Source organism: Rhododendron vialii, chromosome 6a (assembly GCF_030253575.1).
Source record: "Rhododendron vialii isolate Sample 1 chromosome 6a, ASM3025357v1".
Taxonomy (NCBI): domain Eukaryota; kingdom Viridiplantae; phylum Streptophyta; class Magnoliopsida; order Ericales; family Ericaceae; genus Rhododendron; species Rhododendron vialii.
In genome coordinates this window covers 22,766,219-22,788,600 of record NC_080562.1, presented here as the reverse complement: position 1 = coordinate 22,788,600, position 22,382 = coordinate 22,766,219, and the positions used below count along the sequence as shown (strand labels likewise).

Genomic DNA, 22,382 nt, shown 5'->3' with positions numbered 1-22,382 from the left:
AGTCTATAGTAGAAAGATTGAGCACAAATCATGGCGGTTATGTTATATAAACAAGCATTTCCTTTCATGTATTACAATGGACAAATGTCTCAAAGCTTTATGTGGTATCACCTGTAAATCATGACTAACTAATAGTCACTTGGGGTCCGCTTTATTTATCCCAACGGATAACTGTATACGTACTTCATACCTTATGTGCACATGTACGTCTTCATTCTCTAAGAACACTTGTAGTGTGACAAAACTTTAATTGAGTATCAATATGAGAGAAAACAAATATGAAATGAGCTAAAAGTCATGTATTCACTACATGACATAGATACTTTGTCAGCAATAACTTGCTCAATACTTTATACTCAATGGTCACGAATTGTGTTTATGAACTATTTCTCATTAATGGAAAAACGAACGCTGATTCTCACAGAAACAAAACAAATGCTCCTGTTGATTTTAGACAAACCCACAAGGGCCAAGATCAATACTGAAATGGGTTTATACAAAAGTGTATTTTGTCTAAAAGAATTTGAGATACTATATGGACAGCCACAAACTATATAGAAGTACTGAGTTCATAAGTGGACAAATATTCAAACTCAAAATTTAAAAGTCAACACACTTTATCATCTTGACACACATACATCAATGTGTATTGTAGCCAAGGTATAATAGATGACTTGTCTGTTTATAATCAATAGGGAATTTGTCCATTACTACCCCATATACTTGCTTCTAAATGAGTTGAAACCATTTCCGAAGCACAAACATCTACACAAAAGAATAGTAAATGATTCTGATAATCTTCTAATTCATACTAAACACAATGACATGAAGATTGGCTCTTATACCAAATGATAAACCTATGTGGGAGAATCAAAATAAATACGCAGCGGAAAATTACTTAACTTCTGCCATGGTGTTTAAGTCTTGAGAAGTTCAAAAACCGTTTCGAACTTGAACTAATATGTTTCGCCAAACAAACTCTCACGAATTGATTTTGGAGAGCAATGGGTAGGATTTGGTGCTCTTTAATATATATAAAATTTGGTCAAGAAAAATTGCTATGGCATGTTGGATCAAGAGATTTTACTATTTTGGTATTTAGAAAACAAGTTTGCCGGACACTTGTTCTATTGTCACAGTTACCAAATCTTTATGGTTGTCCAATATATAGGAGCACATGGTTTTTGCTTCTTTAATTGATCAATGTAACAGCCTTTCAATTCCATTAACTGATCGCTGTAACTTTTGTCTAAGTTTTCGTGATTTTCGATAGTTAGTGTTCTCGGTTCTGGTATAGTTAGAACCATATTCTATATATGTTTTAGAGATATCGGCAATACATGTGGCATTGGCAATAAAATATGGTATGCATTTGTCTTTGATCCATTATAGTGAGACAAATATCATAGAATACATTTGATCGCTTATAATTACTGTTCCTACACAAGTTTTTAGTTGGGTGATCAAGAAGGTTTTTACCTTTCATGTGTTTGGGGATCCGATTTAACTAATTTTGTGTACTTTATTCCAAGACCTTATTTATTACTTGGTGCTAGAATTTAGTCTCACACATCATAATTTGAAATTATTTTACTGCCATTTGGTGATTATGGAGGATAGCTTGGATTTCATAACTCGAAATCCTTTGGCAGTCTTGGAATATTAAGAGCCTAGTTTTGCCATAAAAAAAAAATCGATTTGTGCAGTAAAATCTTCGAAGTGGCTAGTCATTTTATGACTTGAAACTAAGTGCAAAACTTGAGGCTAGGAATTACGAGATGTGAAAATTGTTAGTTTCTAATATCTTAAATGCTTTATTGGTTTTGGACAACTACACTTACTACTGTTGTGCTCGTACATCAACTGGTTTATTTTGAAATGGTGCTTCGGCACCTTTTGCTTGTCAACAGTTGTTTTCTATAGGAATAGGTTCCACTTGTTCTAAGATTCGTAACGGTTGGTTATTGACTCTTCTGGTGTACTTTGACATATGAAACCGTTTCACTACTAGGGGACTATAGTGAACATATGATGGTAAAGTGTAGTTGATGTCTTTTGAGGTGACTTATATTTTGAGACGAGCCACAACATCTTAAAATATTTAATTTTACATATCAAGTTTAGTCACGTGCAGAATAGTCATTGGACTATATATGATTGCATTAAATGGTATCAACCATTAAGCTTGAATTAGTAAATTAATTATATTTGCCCACAGGAGAATAATTAGTTCTATTAATTCATTTGGGAAAATTTCTACGTTCACATGTTATGGAATTTTCATTTTGACGTTCGAAAATCGCTAGTCTTGTTGCAGTGAAGTAGATTCAGTGCGTATTGCAGCCTTTGCCCACAGGGAGGTTTGAGTTTACTTTATTTCAGGTATTAGCATAAAAGTTGAAATTAAAGTTTTAGTTACTTCACATAAATAATAAATCAGTCTTGCGAGGAGGTTCTTATTTTTGTGATTTTAGTTGAGTAAGATAAACGTTTGGAAGTCAAAAATAAACTTTTCCTATACCCACAGGTATGAAGAATTTGTTCTCATTGTTTAGATTATTTATCTTATTCATAAAGTGTTACGTAAATTCATGAGTGATGCACCTCTACCTCTAAAAAGGTTAGAATTTACAACACATTGAGAGTCTTGGTTATTGTTGCCATTATGTTGTTTTTTTTAAAGTTGCTTCTTGTATTCCACTACCATTTGTGGAAATTTAATTGATTGCCTAAGAAGTACTGTAGTTAGGGATGCATGGATCATGTTTTTGTGTTATGTGGATAAAGCATCATACCAACATGATTGAATTCACGCGCCAGTTAAAAGTTTGAACATTAATAGTGGGAGAATTAGTCCCTTATGTTTAATGTTCAAAGTAAGAGTATTTAGAGTTCCATTTATGTCGTTAACGCGTTTATGCGAAGATCCAATAAGGTTTTGGATAGCATCCAAAAGAAATTTGCAAAAAGATAGCCTTTTGTTTATAAGTAGAGACAAAGGTACGTTCCTTAAAGTTAACGGGAGCAAGCACATTTTTCTGGACTATATAGATATTAGTTAAGGATTTACTGGATCTATATCCAAGTAACCATGGTATATAGAAAGTTACAAATAAAGATTGTGAGATACGTATAAAGAGCCAAGAATCATATGTACATGCATGCTAATCAAGAGTAATTGATTGAGGTTAAACTATAAATCTCTTGCCATGGTGTTAACATCCAATTCATAGTGATGTTTATTATGAATGGCAAAATTAGTGAGAGCTATGAAACTAGCATTGTCACGCCCTCGATTTTCAACATAAATAAATAATTCATTTCAATAAATGAACCTCGCATAGTACAGATAATACCCTAAAGAGAGAGTTCCAAATGATCATTTACAAACCCAGTTTCCAAGTTTAAAGTTTTACAACATTGGCACTACGGCCCAAACTCCATGACTAATTAAAAGAGTAGATTTAGAGGTTACATAATATTTGAAGTTAAAAGAGTTCAAATGAATTTACAATTACATCTTTACAAAAGATCATACAAAAGATGATGGAATCACTTCACAAGGATGACATTCAAAAGGGCATGAAACCACGCATGCACACCATGCACTTCGCGTCAAATCCTTGAGATGTACCTGAAAATGATAGATTGAGCTACACTAGCCCAGTAAAAATTTCTATACTCAAGCTATATGTAAATGCGATGAAACATGCAATAAGAGTGAATGATTTCTACTAAACGAACAAGAGATACAGAGAGGCACCATAATGAACCGACAGACCACGACTATGGGATTCTATACGTCATAAAGGTATCCCTAACCATCGTACATCAAACCAAGGGCAACATTAAACACACATCCATCTAAGTAACCCACGACAATTTCTCAAAACAATTTTAAGTCTCCTCAAATGATTGCCACTATTAACTTTCTCATCCCTTACCGTTTACCCTCAAGCCTCTTTTCATAAAAGAAAACATTCCCTTTTGATTTCCAAAATGATTTTGAGAAATACTCTCGACCTTTATGGGTCAAGCTCCGTTGATTCGCTTGAATACCGGAATCTGTTGATTTGTACCCAAATACCGGAACCGTTGATTCGCTCATGAATACCGGAAGATTTTTCATAAAAATTCTTTTTCCAAACCAAGTTCCTTTCTTTCAAAAACTTTAATGAAATCAATTGTTGTTCCCCTTTTTCAACAATTACAATCTCAAGCAATACACGGCTCAAACAACAACATGAACTTCAATAATCAGTCATAACTTCTTTCATCATGCGAGACATTCAACCGTATTACCACCCCTTGCGTTACAGTGAATTCTTTCCACCTGGATTTCCGCATTACCACACCTTGCGTTGCGGGCCCTCTAGAGTCTCCGCATTACCACACCTCGCATTGCAGGACCCTCAATTCAAAGTTATCAACTTACACATACACACACGCATTACCAATCCACATACAAGAAGACAACGTTCCTAAGGTCACATTCTTTCATTTATCATCATACAAGGTATGACAAACTCATAAACACGTCCCCTTATACATAAATCAATACCTTAAGCTCACATTATTCCTCTAAGTCTATTACAATGTCCCACGTCAATGCATCGAATCCCCTAATGACTTTACAATGCACCACCCACTAGGTTCTATACTAAAATTTCGTGCAACGAACACCGAAGGAAGTTTGAAAGATCAACACGACGAATGAGGAGGATACGAATCACTCTATTACCGTTTAGACTATTTGACAGACCCTTATCAACCAACCACGCACCCTACGATATACTTTACGGCCTACGATATTCAATGACAATTCCATAGTACGTTTCTCAATTCACCAATCATCACATCATGTTATAACGCTTAACAAGTCTATATCGATCATTAATAAAAGCCACAAAATCTACTTCAGTCGACAATGAGCATAAATAATGCATGAGTATCCTTATCATTCAATTTTACACTTTTCTAGGTTATGACGAGAGCTCAAGGAGATCGATTGGTCAACAAATCTTTCGAGGTACGAACAATCAAGATTAGAAGTGATTCAAAAGTGTTTAAAGAGTGCTAAAGTGATTGGGGTTCAAACGAGTATGAGAAGAGCAAGACATGACAAAACTGTCCAGAAAACAGGGGGGTATCAATACCCCAAAATGACGTATCGATACTTGGACGGCTGTTGTCTAGAAAAGGCTGGGGTATCAATACCCCGTTTTGGGGTATCAAACCCCGGAGTTTTTCAGCGAATTTTCAAACTTCGAAAGACAAAACCCCAACAACAACAACGAATCAAGGCACGATTGATACGCACCTAAGATTGCTTGATCGTGGTGCTTAAGTCCGTTAGTTAGAAGTGTTTTTAGCCTTTAATTGTCATTTTTATTCAATATTGCTCGTAAGGTAGTTTGTTAAGTGTTTCAGGCAAAACGCCTTTAAAAGGCGTATTTTGAGTGCAAAGCCAACCCCCAAGTTAATGCAAGAATCATCGCCCGATGGAACTGGTGCCAAAGTGACCAAAGAACGAAGGCGAGAAGCATCGGGCAAGCCAACGGTCGTCGAGTGTCAAGACTGGGAGGCTGGCTTGAAGAACCAGAGATAAGCTCCCCTTATCGATACGGATTTATGGCCGTATCGATACGCGTTGGTTATCTTTCCAAGCAGAGAGTCCCGTATCGATACGGCCATAATCTGTATCGATACGGGATTGTTACGGGAAATTGGTCTTGTCAGCTTAACGTTGTGGTATCGATACTTTGCATAATCTGTATCGATACGGGGAGCTTTCGGCCAGATATTTTGTTACTTTTTGGGCTTTCCATTTATGGAATACTTGCCTTTAATAGCATGTTTTTAGATATTTGAGGAGTGAGAAACCCATTGTGTATAAATAGGGGTCTCTCATCTCTCTTTGTTATCTAGCTCTTTATTAGCTTTAATTTCTCCTCCATTAATGTTCTTTTAAGCTTTTCAAGTTTAGTCTCTTAGAACTCAAGTAAGTAATTCTCGTTTGTTAATTTCTCGTTTATTAAAGTTGTTCCTACGGACTAGATCCTTTATAATATCAAGTTTGTTTTCGTTTTTATCAGTTAAAAGTCATGTCTCATTTTTATGCTTTCTTCCATGCTTTAGCTATGTGTGAATAGTCGATAGGCCAAGTCTCGGGGTAATCTTTCCCGAGTACTTAGGTGGTTATTTGGTTCTCGAACCTTCGGGCTTAAAATCAAGGTTTTCGGAATTGGATTAACCTAACCATTTTGGTCTAAGTGAGGGGAGTTAACTCCTTAGTATGTCGTTTAGTCAAGCGGTCTTGGCAAGTGGCATATTGAAGGCTCGTGGCCTCCTACGTGTTAGATACATTAGCAAAAATAGGTTTGTTTAGTTCCAGTTAATCACATCTCTCGATAAACATAGTCTTGTAAAGCTAAATCTTCCGGGCGTGAGCACGCGGTCGTGACTCTCGCCTGAGTTAAATTGAGAACCGGTAACATCCTTTGTCAAGGGTTAGACGATTCCTAGACTTGCCTCCTTTTAGTTTATTAAGCGTTATCCTAGTCTTTTGCCTTGGCAATTTTCACCGTTAAAAGCAAAACTAAGTTGGCCGTCTTAAACGCCACAATCCACCATATAAAACCAACAATCCAAACTAGCTATATTTTGATTCTCTGTGGGTACGATCCCGGACTTCCGGATATTATGCTATCGACGACCTAGCCCTACGCTTGGGGTGTTTCAACCTTATTGGAAGGCGAGGTTTGAAGGCGAAGCATTTTTGGCGCCGTTGTTGGGGAATTCTTAATATAGCTTATTTGGAGGTTCGACAAACCACTGTAAGTACTCCGTTTATTTTTTTTGTTTGTGTAATTTGAACTCGACTTAGCGGATACCTCTAACCGAGCCACCAATTCGACTTGAGGTGTAACGAAGCTAGATTGAGCATCAATTGCCTTTTCTTTTATTGTCTATATAACGTGGTGGTAGCATAACCCCACGGAACTGTTTTGAGAAAATAGGTGGCGGCATAGCCCCTCTAGCCTGTTTATTTTATGTCTTATCTATCTAATAGAATGGCGGTAGCAAAGTGGGAAACACCCCACAAGACTTTGCGGGATTACCTTTGTCCTAATCAAATCATCACACCGCACAAGACTTTGTGGGATTATCTTTATCCCAATCAAATTTTCACACCCCCTTGCATAGCCACTCATGACGCTAATGTTTTTAAAAGTCGTATGACCATTACCAATTGGTTTGCTCTCAAGAAACAAATTCAAACTTTTGCTGAAAGAGAGAATGAGTCATTTTATGCATGTTGGGGAAGATACAAGGACTTGCTCATTGCGGTCCCGAATCATGGCTTTGAAAATTTTCAAATTGCTAACTATTTTTATGATGGACTTTCTCACAAGAGTCATGCTTTCATAGATGTGTTGTGCGATGGTAAACTGTTTGATAAAGAACCCGTTGAAGCATTAGATTTCTTTGATCTATTGGCTCAAACTTTGCAATCTAAGGTTTTTGTTAAATATTTTCAAGATTCCAACTCAAATGCCATGGAAGAGGATATTGAGCCGCATATCTTTGCTGAAGATGTTAGTTTAGATTCTGACAACACCTCAGAGTCTGATTGGGGTGATGAGCCAAATGTTGAGCCTGATATCCAGCGCTCTCCCCCTATGGATCCCTTTCTGTGTGACGATCCGGGGGAGAAACTTCTCATTGTTGGGGACACGAATGTGGAGGTAGACTTTTTGTATGCTCTGCTGAATGAGCAGGATGGGAAGAATGTGACTAGACCTGAAAGTTTGTCTCCTTCCTTTGAGGAGATACCATCTATAGAAATTTTGAACCATCCAAAAGTCTCGACTCTTGATGCTGTCACCCTTCATATTGAGTCTCCCCCATTGCAAGAGCTTATAAAAGTCGAATTGATTGATTTTCTTGGTGTTGACGAATTTGATTTGGTGTACCATCCTCTTATAGTAGATTTTGTCAATAGTCTGAAAATTCAATAGTCTGAAAATTGATTTAGTTTGGAATATGCATTTGGTGGAACTCAAGTTTATGAAACAAATTCAGCACTTGCTTTACTCCAAGTATTTATTCTTGTGGCATGGTCGAATTCAATTCTTGATAAAGAGTATAAATTTGAGTGGTATGTTCATGGTAATAATTTTTGATGCCATACTAAATGTTTGGAGCCCGCGTTTGGCTGAACGTACATAAGCTCTTTCTTTCCCTCTTTCTCTTTTCTTTTTCTCTTTTGATGGTCTGGTATAGCCACCCGTTTCTCGCTTGGGAAGTGGGGAGAAAAGTATGACTCGTGTGATTGCGTGAAAATCGGGTGGTGTTCTTTGTTGTTTTCCTTTGTTTATCTATTTGTTGGCGCCCGGATAACACGAGCCGGGCGGTTCTAATGTCATTTGTCTCTTAGTAGGTAGTTCGAGCTTAAGTCTTTTGCAGGGTGAACATGCTACCACACCAGCCTTGGTGGTTTGGATCTAACGTCGAAGTGATTGAAGCATTCAGGAGCCCTAAGCATGGGTGCGATTACGTGTCGCGGTTGTTAGTCCAATAAAGCTTTGGCCATGATCCTGTGTGACTAGCTGTGGTTCCGTTGGAAGAGCCAAAGGAGTCGACCTTGAAAGCCGTTCAAATGACAAAAGGAGACGGTGCCGCCAAAGCCTCCAACTTGGTTGGGGTATACAGGGGTTGACATTCCCCCGGAGGTACAATCTTTTGTTCTCTTCTCTCAATACTGTTGTTCTTCATGCTATGAGGGCATAGCATCGTTTAAGTTGGGGGGAGGGACATAAATCGAATATTTATGTTGTTCGCTTTTTGTTTAAATTTTTCATTTTTGGTAGATCAATCCTTCCGTTATTACAAAGTTAGTGGAATGGAGCAACTTAGCACTTGGTCATCAGTCCATTAATTGGCAAGAGTTCGTGTAAATATTTCTGTTAAAACTTGTTCTGTCCAACTCGTATGCATGCTAAAGGGCGAGAAATTAGGTGTTGAGTGTGTTGTGAGCAGGTTTGACCCATATCCCATTGATTGTTCTCAGTATATTCTTAGTTAGGTTTTAATCTCATGTCATGCCTAAACATGTTCGTTATCTACTTTAAATCGCTTCGGAATCTATGGCATATGTAAGAAATGATACAAGGTCATCTTTGTTTGATTCAAACCACAAGAGAGTCTCATTGTCCTTTAAAAATAAAGCCTAGTCCGCGTCTCGCTCTTATCCATAGGAAATCGGATGTTCGGGTGGATGGTTGGAAGTTGGTTTTAAGCTTTGCTGGGCTGGCCTCAAGTTTACAGGCTCTGGGTGTATCTTTTAAGTGGTTTCGGGCGTCGGCATTGGCTATCGGGTGGCAAAGTTGAACTTCTGGAGATAAGCTACCCGTATCGATACGGCCCGTAAGGCGTATCGATACGCGTTTGTTCGTGGGTAATCAGAGAGCCCCGTATCGATACGGATTTTGGACCGTATCGATACGCGTGGGTTAAAATCGAAATCTGCAGTTATTAAGGTCGGCCTCTTCATCTTCCCACCCTCCATTCTCTCTCACTAACCCTCCATAACCGCCCAAGTTCTTCGAAACCCAACCCCAAAACACCAAAACCCAACCCCAAAACTCTATAATCTTTCATCAAACCTCCAAGCTTTCAAGGAATTCCAAAGGTTTTCAAGGTTTTCAAGTCAAATCCTATCAGTACAAAGGTAAATCCATTCTCTCTCTCTGTACGCGAAATCTCCCATTGTTCTTTCTCTATATTAACTCCAATCTTTGATTACCCACTATATTGCCATGCATTGCTATTTTGACCGACCCCCAACTTTTGAAATCACCCATGAACCCCTGTTTTTGAGATTTTTGAAAATTTGATTGGATTTGGGACTGGAATTGCATGGCGAAGTTACCATTTGTGTACTACATTTTAGAGGCAAAATCTGTGTAGTACAACTTAGAAGTGTTGTGGATTTTGTCTGGCCGCCAGTTTTTGTTGGAACTTGCGCGTTCCTGGCTGCAATCTGGGTTGTTTTCTGTAGTATTTTGTTTCAAGATTTGGGGTATTGTTCTGTTTGGTAGGTCTTGCATGCAATGGTGAGAACAAAGACTGTGGCTTCTAAGGGCAAGGCTCCAGCTTCTTCTTTGCAACAAGCGGAGGAAATAGTGCAGGAAATGAAGGAGGAGGAGGAAATGATTGCGAACCCGCAAAAGCGAGGCCGGGCTAAGAGGAGGACGACAGCTGAGATACGTGCCGCAACTCAAAAGAAATGGGAAGAGGGAATTCGTAACCGGGGGTTCAAGAATGAGCGACATGTTGACGTCGACAAACTTGGCATCGAGAATCCGTTTGTTCGTCGCATCCGTGACCAAGGTTTGTCTTACTACCTTGCCCCTAACCCTAGTTACAACAAAGAGCTTGTCATAGAATTTTACAAAAATATGAAAATTCCGCCTGAGGAGGATGAGAAGAAGGATGATGCCAAGGTAACATCAAAAATAGGGAAGATTCCTATTGAGGTGACTTCAGGGTTTATTGCACGGGTTTTGAATTACCGCCAACCACCCGCGGATGCTGTGAACTATCCCGATGAGGAGTATGTGGCAGACGAGACCGTTGTTCAGGAATTGTACAAAAATCCTAGGGAGGCGAGTCTCCCCCATGCGCCAGGAAAGTTTAAGGAGGTGTATCGGCTTGTTAATCAACTAGTGCACCACAATTTCAATCCGAGGGGGACTGAAAACAAGCCGGATAGTTACGAGGGGGGAATGATTCACGCGTTCATGAATCCAAATGTGGTGTGTGACTGGGCAAAGGTTATATTTCAGGAGATGATTGACTTCAAAGCCAAGGCCCCAACCAATTCTAGGTTGCCTTTTCCGTGTTTGGTGACCGTTATGTGTTTGGCTCAAAAGGTTCCCGCTTCCAAGTTTCCGGCGCGTGAAAAGCTCAATCCGGGGGATATTAATAGTTCCATACTCACCCGGAGTATCTCTCAGTCCCGACCTGCTGCTGCTGCTGCCCCACGTGGGGCGTACTTGACTACTTTGCCACCAAAGGGTGCAAAGTCGGCTGCTTGGAACAAATTGCTGTTTTGCCAAGGGGTGGCCACTATGGGATGCCTGAGGAAACTGAAAAAGGAGACCCGAGCCAATGCAAGGAGGCAGCGGAAGATAGATCATAAGTTAGACTGGGTTTTGAGTCAAGGAGTGGGGCAAGCCAGTGAGCAGTATGTACCACCGCCCGGGGAGCCTGATGAGGATAGTGATGATTTTGCTGGGGAAGAACCTGTGTTCGTGGATGATGAGTAGAGTCGGTGGAGTAGTTGGAAATCCCTCAACTTGGTCGGGGTGCTTGGTGGTTGACAGCCCACCTCTTATCTTTTATTTCGTTGTTTTTAGTTTAGTTTAGTTTAACTTTGACTTTTTAGTTTAGTAAGTTTTTGTTGAGGCCGGCATGTGGCCTATGACTTGGTAGTTGGAGTTGGAGGCGGCCAAGGGTAGTTGAACCAAGCTAGTATATGGCCGCCACCCCATTTTTGCTAACCGTTCTTTGATTGAAACAAAGGTCAATATATGCTATGAAGCCCTTAGTAGATCTTTAATATGTCTTGATTCCATTTCGATTTATTGTCTGATAGTTCGCATATTTAGTTTGTGGCATGTTTTCTTTCGGCAATTAAGTTTTCAATCGTTTAGTCGTAAGTTCTGTTTAATGGTGCTCTCCACTTATAAGGCATGGTATTTTTGTTCCCCGTGCCTAATTCGAGCACCTTTCTTGTGGGATATGGTTACATTGGTTGGAATTGGTTAAGTTATAGCTTCGTATCTGTCTTTTGTCTTTTGGCGCTCATTTTGGATACTTGATTATAACTTGCTCAATATTTAGTTGATCGCCCAATTGCTGGCTGCGAGTTGTTTTGGAATAATTAAGTTATTTTAACTCTTGCCAATTAGTTGCAGTTTGAGTAGGTGCTAAGTAGTTTTGTCGGAAGGAAGGTCAGGCGTTCTTTATTTCCTTTAGTTTCTATTTTGTTGCTAGGGGCTAGCAACACTCAAGTTGGGGGGGGGGGGGTGATACGCACCTAAGATTGCTTGATCGTGGTGCTTAAGTCCGTTAGTTAGAAGTGTTTTTAGCCTTTAATTGTCGTTTTTATTCAATATTGCTCGTAAGGTAGTTTGTTAAGTGTTTCAGGCAAAACACCCTTAAAAGGTGTATTTTGAGTGCAAAGCCAACCCCCAAGTTAATGCAAGAATCATCGCCCGGTGGAATTGGTGCCAAAGTGACCAAAGAACGAAGGCGAGAAGCATCGGGCAAGCCAACGGTCGTCGGGTGTCAAGACTGGGAGGCTGGCTTGAAGAACCAGAGATAAGCTCCCCGTATCGATACGGATTTATGGCCGTATCGATACGCGTTGGTTATCTTCCCAAGCAGAGAGTCCCGTATCGATACGGCCATAATCTGTATCGAAACGAGAATGTTACGGGAAATTGGTCTTGTCAGCTTAACGTTGTGGTATCGATACTTTGCATAATCTGTATCGATACGGGGAGCTTTCGGCCAGATATTTTGTTACTTTTTGGGCTTTCCATTTATGGAATACTTGCCTTTAATAGCATGTTTTTAGATATTTGAGGAGTGAGAAACCCATTGTGTATAAATAGGGGTCTCTCATCTCTCTTTGTTATCTAGCTCTTTATTAGCTTTAATTTTTCCTCCATTGATGTTCTTTTAAGCTTTTCAAGTTTAGTCTCTTAGAACTCAAGCAAGTAATTCTCGTTTGTTAATTTCTCGTTTATTAAAGTTGTTCCTATGGACTAGATCCTTTATAATATCAAGTTTGTTTTCGTTTTTATCGGTTAAAAGTCATGTCTCATTTTTATGCTTTCTTCCATGCTTTAGCTATGTGTGAATAGTCGATAGGCCAAGTCTCGGGGTAATCTTTCTCGAGTACTTAGGTGGTTATTTGGTTCTCGAACTTTCGGACTTAAAATCATGGTTTTTGGAATTGGATTAACCTAGCCATTTTGGTCTAAGCGAGGGGTGTTAACTCCTTAGTATGTCGTTTAGTCAAGCGGTCTTGGCAAGTGGCATATTGAGGGCTCGTGGCCTCCTACGTGTTAGATACATTAGCAAAAATAGGTTTGTTTAGTTCCGGTTAATCACATCTCTCGATAAACATAGTCTTTTAAAGCTAAATCTTCCGGGCGTGAGCACGCGGTCGTGACTCTCGCCTGAGTTAAATTGAGAACCGGTAACATCCTTTGTCAAGGGTTAGATGATTCCTAGACTTGCCTCCTTTTAGTTTATTAAGCGTTATCCTAGTCTTTTGCCTTGGCAATTTTCACCGTTAAAAGCAAAACTAAGTTGGCCGTCTTAAACGCCACAATCCACCATATAAAACCTACAATCCAAACTAGCTATATTTCGATTCTCTGTGGGTACGATCCCGGACTTTCGGATATTATGCTATCGACGACCTAGCCCTACGCTTGGGGTGTTTCAACCTTATTGGAAGGCGAGGTTTGAAGGCGAAGCAACGATCTAAGCACATAATCAACTCATAAACACATAGAGAGAGTAAGAAATTCCTACCTCGAAGTCGGAAAGCAAACACGAAGAGAGATCGGGCCACACAAGCTCTAGAACTCAAATCTCAAAATATGCCAAGCACACTCCTTGCCGAGCCGAACCCCATGAACAACGAGCTCAAGAACATGTGAGGAAGGTAGAATGATGGTTGTTTTTCATGGGTTTTGAGTTTTGGGGTGAAGTTTTGTGTGATGGAGCTAGAGAGAGAGAGCCGAAGGAGATGGGGGGAGAGTCGGCTGGGGAGAGAGAGAGATGAGGGAGATTTTTGATCGCTTACATCACATACACACCTTTTATACTAACACCCAACTCAATTACACTTACGCTCCCTCAAATAACAATCCTATCATTTAAGCCCCAAATCAAATAAACTCACAGTTTTCCCATTTATTCGGTATTTTAGCATTTATAAAACCTTTAAACCATTTTCGAATAATATGGGTCTCTACAAGCATAGCATGCAATATGGGTCTCAAGTTGTCGATGTTATATTGAGATCATTATTGAGTTTACTTCGGCTACAGTTTTGTTCTCTAAGATAAAGATGAAAGCCGAATAAAGAATATCGACGTAAAGTACCTTATTAGAGGAGAGAAATAGTTCATAAACACAATTCGTGACCATTGAGCATAAAGTATTGAGCTAGTTATTGCAAGCAAAGTGTTTATGTCATGTAGTGAATACATGACTTTTAGCTCATTTCATATTTGTTTTCTCTCATATTGATGCTCAACTAAAGTTTTGTCACACTATAAGTGTTTTTAGAGAATAAATACGTACTTGTGCACATAAGATATGGAGTACGTATACAGTTATCCGTTGGGATAAATAAAGCGGATCCTTAGTGACTATTAGTTAGTCATAATTTACAGGTGATACCACATAAAGTTTTGAGAGATTTGTTTATTGTAATACATGGAAGGAAATGCTTGCTTAAATAGCATAACCGCCATGATTTGTGCTCAATCTTTCTACTATAGACCATTATTTGGGCAGTTGTTGTATAGCCATATACAATACTTAGTATCTTTTACCCAACAGTTTTTTGGTTGATTTGTGATGTGAGCCAAGTGGGAGAATGTTAGAATTTATTTATGTGGCTCACATGCCACATCAATCCTATTTATATATTATAGTATCTATGTTCGTAACTAAAATATGGGTATTACATTTAATTAAATATATTGCCTAAATTATTAGTGACTATTCACGAAAAAGTTTGGTGACTATTTGTGAGTAGATATGATGACTATTCATGAATGAGTTTAGTAACCATTCATATATAAGGTTGTAACTATTTAATGAATAGGTGCCTTATTACTTCTTTGATGAAAGGAAGTATAAAGGGTTGTGTCGATTGGGAAAGGGTCCCGATCTATCTATATAAAGACATGTGATTACCATCAAGTTACAGGTGTGAAAAACATTTATATAGATTAGATTGGAAATTCTACCCATTGCTCTCCAAAAATAATTAGTGAGAGTTTGTGTTTGTGAAACATATTGGTTCAAGATCGAAACGGTTTCCGAATTTCTCAAAGACTTAAACACCATGGCAGAAGGTAAGTAATTTTTACGTTGCATATTTATTTTGATTCTCCCATATAGGTTTAACAAAATGAACTTGAATTAGTTCTACGAATGATGAACTCGAATATGTACCACTTTATCAAACCACTACGTTGGGTATTGACGGGCCATAGCTACGCAAGATAGTGACAACCTAAAACCTCCATAGCTACGGATTATTCTCGAAATATACATGTGTACATATATACATACTTACATAGAGAGGAGAGAGAAACTCATATTTGCAAGTTTGTGACAATGCAATGCAATTCAAATTGATGGCTCAATAAGGTTGGATAAGTCAATTTAGCGCTTTATATAAATGGTCGATTAAGGTTCGATTTGATGATTTTTGGGTCCAATTGTAATCGCTTAGGCCGGTGGTAGAGCAACCAAATGAAAATTCACTTTTCTAATTTGATTTTAGGTTATTCAAATGGCATCTCATTTCGGACTAAGATTCTCAAGAAATTTTAAACTTCTAATATACGTGTGTGTCAGTATAAACATGCAATATGTGTATATTTGTAGAGATATAGATTTATATAGCGTGTGTGCATGCTTGTTGTCTGTGTGTGGGAGGAAGAAAGATGGAAAAAGAGGAAGAAGAGATATGGAAGAAGAATAGCATTTTTTGTAAATTTCAAGACAAAGTAGGTTTTTAATCAATTGTACTCATTCCCATTCTCAAAAGAGGAGTGTGAGTCTCCCGTGAACTTGGATGGATATATAGGTAGTGCACTTTGGTCCAAAAATCACAAGGTAGTTATGTGCTGATAATCCAATGTGAGGAGTTGAAACTGCACATAAACCAAACCACAAATGGTCAAACTGAATTTTTTCAAAAAAAAAAAATAGAGAGAGAGAGAGAGAGAGAGAGAGAGAGAGAGAGAAAGTCGGTGCTCAAAGAAAATCCATTTTTTTCTATATGTTGAAGTTCGTGTGAAGTATTCGGGTTCGCCCAAAATCCTACACGCTTAGTGCTTGTTTGAATGATGAGAAAGTGAGAAATAAAAAAGGGGAAGGACCAACAAAACATTTTTTGTTTTTGTACTCTTTTTCCCATTTCTCACCAAATCTTCAATTCAAACTAGGGATTTTGCAAAAAAAAAAAAAAAACATGACCTTTTCTTCAATTTTCTCTTGAAACCCGTCCGTTTTTTAGGGTTTCTCGCTATCCCAATCTTCCTTCTGCTACTGTGCTCTATTTAAATTCCTACACCAAGGCTTTTTCTCTACCCTCGTTCACAACCACGCAAGGTAGAAACTACGTAGTCTACGTTGTTCACCTGCCCTCGCTTTCTCTCTCCTCTTCTCTCTCATCTCCCAAGGTATGTCTCTGGTTTCCATAGTATCGACCTCGATTTGTCGAATCTCGTTTTCAATTGATTTCAATCTCTTTTTATTGTTTCCATCCTTGCGATTATTGTGTTTTGTTGTCGGATCTCGGATGTATGGATATGGTTTTGACTTTGCAGTTTAATCGATACAAATTTGAGCTGTAGATCTGTGGACTCCTTCTCTTTTTCCATTCATATTTGTTTTGCTTTTGTAGGGTGTGAATTTCGGTCATATGTAGTTTGTTTTCATGTGATTATGATACGTACTTGGTATTGGCTTTTGATGTGTATGACTACGCTGAGTCCGGTTACTGTTACTTATCCTGGTTTAAGTGTACTGGGTTTGGTTTAGGATTTCAGATATATTCATTCAGATTTTGATTGAAATCTCTATTTATTTGGATGAAAAGGTAGTTTTGTGTGGTAGGTCTCACTAACCTGTTCAAATTAATCTCATATGTGAAGGTTGATTTTTTTTTTTTTGGGTAAGTACACTGATGTGTGATAGCCGATCGTTTGACGTGAAGGTTGATTTACCTTTGTATGTACAAACATGTATGCACACATGCACATTTTGAAGTTTGTATTTTGCCGCGCAACTGTCTCTGTTTATTCATAACTTATCCAAGACTTGGATATATTTTCGGAACTTTGTATTCAAGTTGTAATTCCCAAAATCCCTTTGGTTTTATACCTCCAAAAGTTACCAGGAAAAAACTGGGGGATTCATTAATTATCTTCTTATGTCCTGTATTATTTGGACTTTGTGATTACCTTATTAGGAAGCAGTGGCCTAATGATTGGTATTGTCACAGAAGATATTATTCTCTCCCTTTAGCTGGATTGACGAGCTATCTGTTAGTTGTACTGTATTTGATAGCACTGGTTTTCAATTTTGATTAGCTTTGTTAGATGGGTGGGCCATGTGTGTGTCTAAGCGTCAGATTCGTGCATAGTAGACACAAGGACTTGGCTAAATATTCGTCAAGTAGTTATGTATCAATACTTCTACAGTAAAATTGTGTTTATGATGGTAGTTATATGTGTGTTGATAATTTGATATGGCAAATTTAGTTACATACTTACATGGACAAACTTTTCTGGGGTGTTAGCTAAACCACCATACACATGTGACATATGCCTCCACTTTTACCCAATTGTCAGACATATTCTTCTTTTGATGCATCTAAAACGGGTGCACACATGCATTTAGTAGAGTTCATGTTAGAGTATTAGATGTGATCCCTTTCTTGCCTCTTATTTTGTTCGTGACATTATTTTTTTTGGGAAGTTCCGTATTGTACCTAAATAAGTAAACAATGCAACATCAAACATATTATGCCTCTTTTCACATCTTTAATCTGGTTGCATTTTTCTCTATGCATTGTTTTGATTTTTTTTCCCACTTGGTTTGGTTTAAATTTGCTATTCATAGCCTGATTCTCTTCCTTGTGGGGCGCTAATATTGTAAAATGTTCATTTTGTGCCGTAGAAGGATGCATGGATTATACATCTTGTTATACGAAACTCATGGAGGTGTAATCAGCACTATTGAACTTGACAATAGTTACAATATTTCAATAGCACGTATTTCTCTACCAAGATATTGTTTCAAGGATTACAATACCATACCCTTGATGCATTTTGTTGTTAACTTGTCATATAAATTTTGATCGTTTACCCATTTACGGCGGCATCTAGTTGGACTGAAGGTCGGATTCTTTTTTTGTTGTTAACAGTTTACTCACAGTGTTTATTTAAGGGGGTGTTTCCATTAACTAACTAGTTGTGGACCACAATTTTTTGGTTTTGTCCTTATTCAAATTTTTTCGCCTTTGTTAGTTTTGTGCCAAATTTTTATGTATTATTGGTTCGTTTCTACGAGAGGAATCGGAAAAGTAAAGATTATGCACCAAAAATACACTTGCAACGGAGTGGCGTTAACAAAAAAGGGAGTGACAAAATCAGCAGCCTTAAAAAATTGTGTAAAAATCATAATCTTTTACTTTTCCGATTCCTCTCATCGAGACAAACCAATAATACATAAAAGTTTGGCGCAAAAGTAACTAACACGTTCGCTAAAAAATTTGAGTAAGGACAAAAGCAAAAAGTTGTGGTCCACAACTTGTTGGTTGGTGGAAGTGGTTTTAACCACATAAGGCTAACCACTTTTTTACTTAGTACAATTTACTCACTGTGTCACTCTGTTTGTTACCATTCTAATGAATGACATCCCTTCTTTTCCTCGTCCAGATGGGGATGTTGAGAGTCTTTAGTTAGTTTTTCAGATATTTTTGGAATCCTTGAACAGGCTTGTTGTTTCGCTGATTGGCACCTATTATTTTTGTAAATTTATTTATTTCTATCTAAACTATTCAATTTTTTGGTTCCAGGAAATTGTTTATTTAACCTACATTATCGACAGTCAGCCAAAGTGGAGGGTGTTAAGGTTGAAACTTATTTTATGTCTAAACGGGCCTCCCTCTTTTTGTCATCAATTGGGTTGCTTGGAGAGTACTGTCCGTCATCAAGAAAAAAGAATAGACATTCTTTTGTCAAGGTTAGCTGCGTGCTACTTGGGTCATTTCTAGAACGCAGTCAGGGTTGCCAGTTCATGCGACCTTTTCCATTTGCAAGGACTTCACCAAATTTTGAAAAAGAAGTTCTTAGTGAAAGAGTTGCCTTGTTACCCTGTTGATAAAGTTTTGCACACGCATATTTCTTGGAAACAAGATGGCTTTACAAAATATTGGTGCTGGAAACAAAGATGATGCCTTTTATAGGTACAAGATGCCCAGAATGATAACCAAGATAGAAGGTAGAGGGAATGGCATCAAGACCAATGTGGTCAACATGGTTGACATTGCGAAGGCTTTGGGTAGACCTGCTTCCTACACCATAAAGTTTTTCGGCTGCGAACTTGGAGCCCAATCTAAATTTGATGAGAAGACTGGAACATCTCATGTTAATGGGGCCCATGACACTGCCAAACTTGCTGGTCTTCTCGAAAAGTTCATCAAGAAATATGTTCAGTGCTATGGCTGTGGGAATCCTGAAACTGAGATACTCATTAATAAGGCATAGATGATTACCCTAAAATGTGTTGCTTGTGGGTTTTTGTCTGATGTTGATATGAGAGACAAGCTTACAACGTTTATTATTAAGAACCCCCATGAGCAGAAGAAGGGATCGAAAGACAAGAAGGCAATGAGGAGGGCTGAGAAAGAGCGGGTAAAGGAAGGTGAGATGGCGGATGAGGAGCAGACTAAACTTAAGAAAGAGGCTGTTAGAAAGGAGGCTGCAAAGAAGAAGGGATCCTCCACTGCTGGCTCTAAGGATGTTTCTTCCAAGTCATCCACCAAGAAGAAAAACAATGTTTCTGATGGAGATCACTCTCCTACAGAGGCAGATGATAACGAAACAGCTGCGGCCACAGTTGATACTGAGGATGACGATGACATCCAATGGTAGACTGACACATCAGCTGAGGCAGCACGCCAACGTATTCAACAACAGCTGAGTTCTATCACTGCTGGCATGGTGATGCTTTCAACCAATGAAGAGAGGCCAAAGTCGGTTAAAAATTCACCTGAGCGTGACGAAGACAAAATCCAATCCAAGGTCAATGGCCATTCAAACGGGGTAAAAGTTGATTATTCTAATTCTCATGAGAAGCTTGTGGGTGAGATTAAGGAATTTCTGAACAAGGGAACCTCTGCTAGCCAGCTGAAGTCCTTTTTGGGATCCCTTTCTGGAACTCCTCAAGAGATCATGGATGCCCTCTTTGAAGCCCTTTTTGATGGTGCAGGGAAGGGGTTTTCAAAGGAGGTGACCGAGAAGAAGAACTACCTGGCAGCCATCACTCAAGAGGAGGGATCACAGCTGGTTTTGCTTAATGCTATCGAGGTTTTCTGTGGGAAAGCAAGACCTGAGGCAGCAAAGGAGGTGGCTTTGGTGCTCAAAGTACTTTACGACAGTGATTTGCTGGAAGAGGAGTATATAGTGAAGTGGTATGGGAAGGGATTGGATGGAAGCAATAAAGGCTCGCAGATTTGGAAGAATGTTAAGCCCTTCGTGGAGTGGCTCCAGAGCGCCGAGTCAGAAACTGAAGAGGAGTGAAACAGGATGCCCGTGTCTGCCTATATCCATGCTGTTTTAGCTGTTTCGTAGTTCTTTATCTATTCTTAGTGTGGTCAAACGGTAATGCTTCTTGTTCGTCATGGGATAATATGCTTGTTGGGTCAGTTTGTTTAGGTTTATCTGAACCCTGTTAAAGACAGCTTGAAATAATGGGGAAATCTGGTTTTCCCCCTGTTGTGTTTGTTTTCTTTCCTGCGCTACTGAGTTTAATTTTAATTTTTTGGATTTATGATTTGTCGTAGTGTCTTTGAATGAGTTAATACTTGCATACTGTTGCGTCTACTTGCTTAAAGTTAGAGGAGTATTGCGTATTGTGGTTGTATCTGTCCATTCTATGCCTATGTTCATGCGTTCACATCAGTTGAGCCGTACTCTTGTGTTGGGCTTGTTGACTGTGGAGGGATAGACTGTTGGCTTTGATTGCTTAACCTTGTGAAATTTGTCCATTGTGATTGTGGAAAGGTTGCTTATTCAGAGACTTGCAGAGAGATAGATAGATAAGCCCATACTCTTGGGATAGATGTGGATTCAAAATGAAGGAATTTACATATTAGGAGTTGGGAAACTAGAGTAGATGATGGAATAAATGTTGAAGTTTTACGTTACTGGAGTCGTTAAAGCTAGTGCACCCAGTTAGGCAAATTTTGAGCAAAAATTGCTAATGAACACTGAAAGGTGCACACACTACCCACAACTACTTTAACACACCACCACCACTAAAAACATACACCAAGCAAATCTATACTAAAAACATACACCAAGCAAATCTATAGGATATGAGAATCCCGGGCTACATGCAAGTACATGGGCTTTTCTTGCTATTAGCTTGTTGTCTATTCGATGCACTAGGACGAAAAAAGCAGCGCCAGTGAGTGTTTTTTCTCTTGTCCTGTGGATCAGTGGGTTGATATGTATGATTCTTGGAGTTCACTCTATTTTCTTGCAAAATAAATTAGGAAAGATTCCACAATAATAAAAAAATAAAATTGCCTGTTCGATGCATAGGGACGAAAAAAGAAAGAACGTTTTTTTCTTTTGTCCTGTGCATTAGTGGGTTGGCATGATTGACTATTGGAATTTACTCTATTTTCTTGCAAAATAAATTAGGAAAATTTTCACAACAATAAAATAAATAAAGATAGAAAGAAAGAAGATACGTTTTATGCAAAACAAAGTTTATGTCTATATGTTACTCTCTTCGTCCCAATTTAAGTGTCCACTACGGTTTTGCGTTTCATTTTCAATGGTTTATATATTTCAACATATATTATGTTTTATGTTTTTAAATCATTGTTTTATAAAAATAATTAAGCTCTATCAAACAAGATTCATATTGCATATGTTTAGTAATATATATTGAGATATATAAGTAATTGAACTTAGTTTTCTTTTCAAGCGAAAAAAGTATTTATTTTTCATATTGTAAAAAGTGTAGAATAATAAATAAATAGATGAAAATTTGAGAAAATTCCATGTAGAAAAGAAAGTTAAGGCTCATTCTTTTTATTTTAGGTAACTACATTCTTTTAGTATACAGTATAATTAGCGTTATGCCTGTTCGATTAACAGGGACATAATAAAAATTAGTACTCCCTCCGTCCCTTTTTTAAAGTAGAGTATTCCATTTTAGTATACAGTATAATCTTTCTTTTTTAACATGAATGACAAACGAGCCAAAAATAAACAATTTAAAACACATCCATATAGATTTTTCTTTTT

At 38.3% G+C, this 22,382-nt stretch overlaps 1 protein-coding gene across 1 annotated transcript; it reads left to right on the top strand.

Annotated features, from left to right (window-relative positions):
- Positions 1-16,289: 16,289 nt before the first annotated feature.
- On the top strand, positions 16,290-20,897 carry LOC131329439 (probable eukaryotic translation initiation factor 5-1). The gene is given in 2 exon segments (XM_058362543.1): positions 16,290-16,514; positions 18,917-20,897. A coding segment is annotated over 1 exon segment (1,386 nt). The 5' UTR covers positions 16,290-16,514; positions 18,917-19,256; the 3' UTR covers positions 20,643-20,897.
- The last annotated feature ends 1,485 nt before the right edge of the window (positions 20,898-22,382 follow it).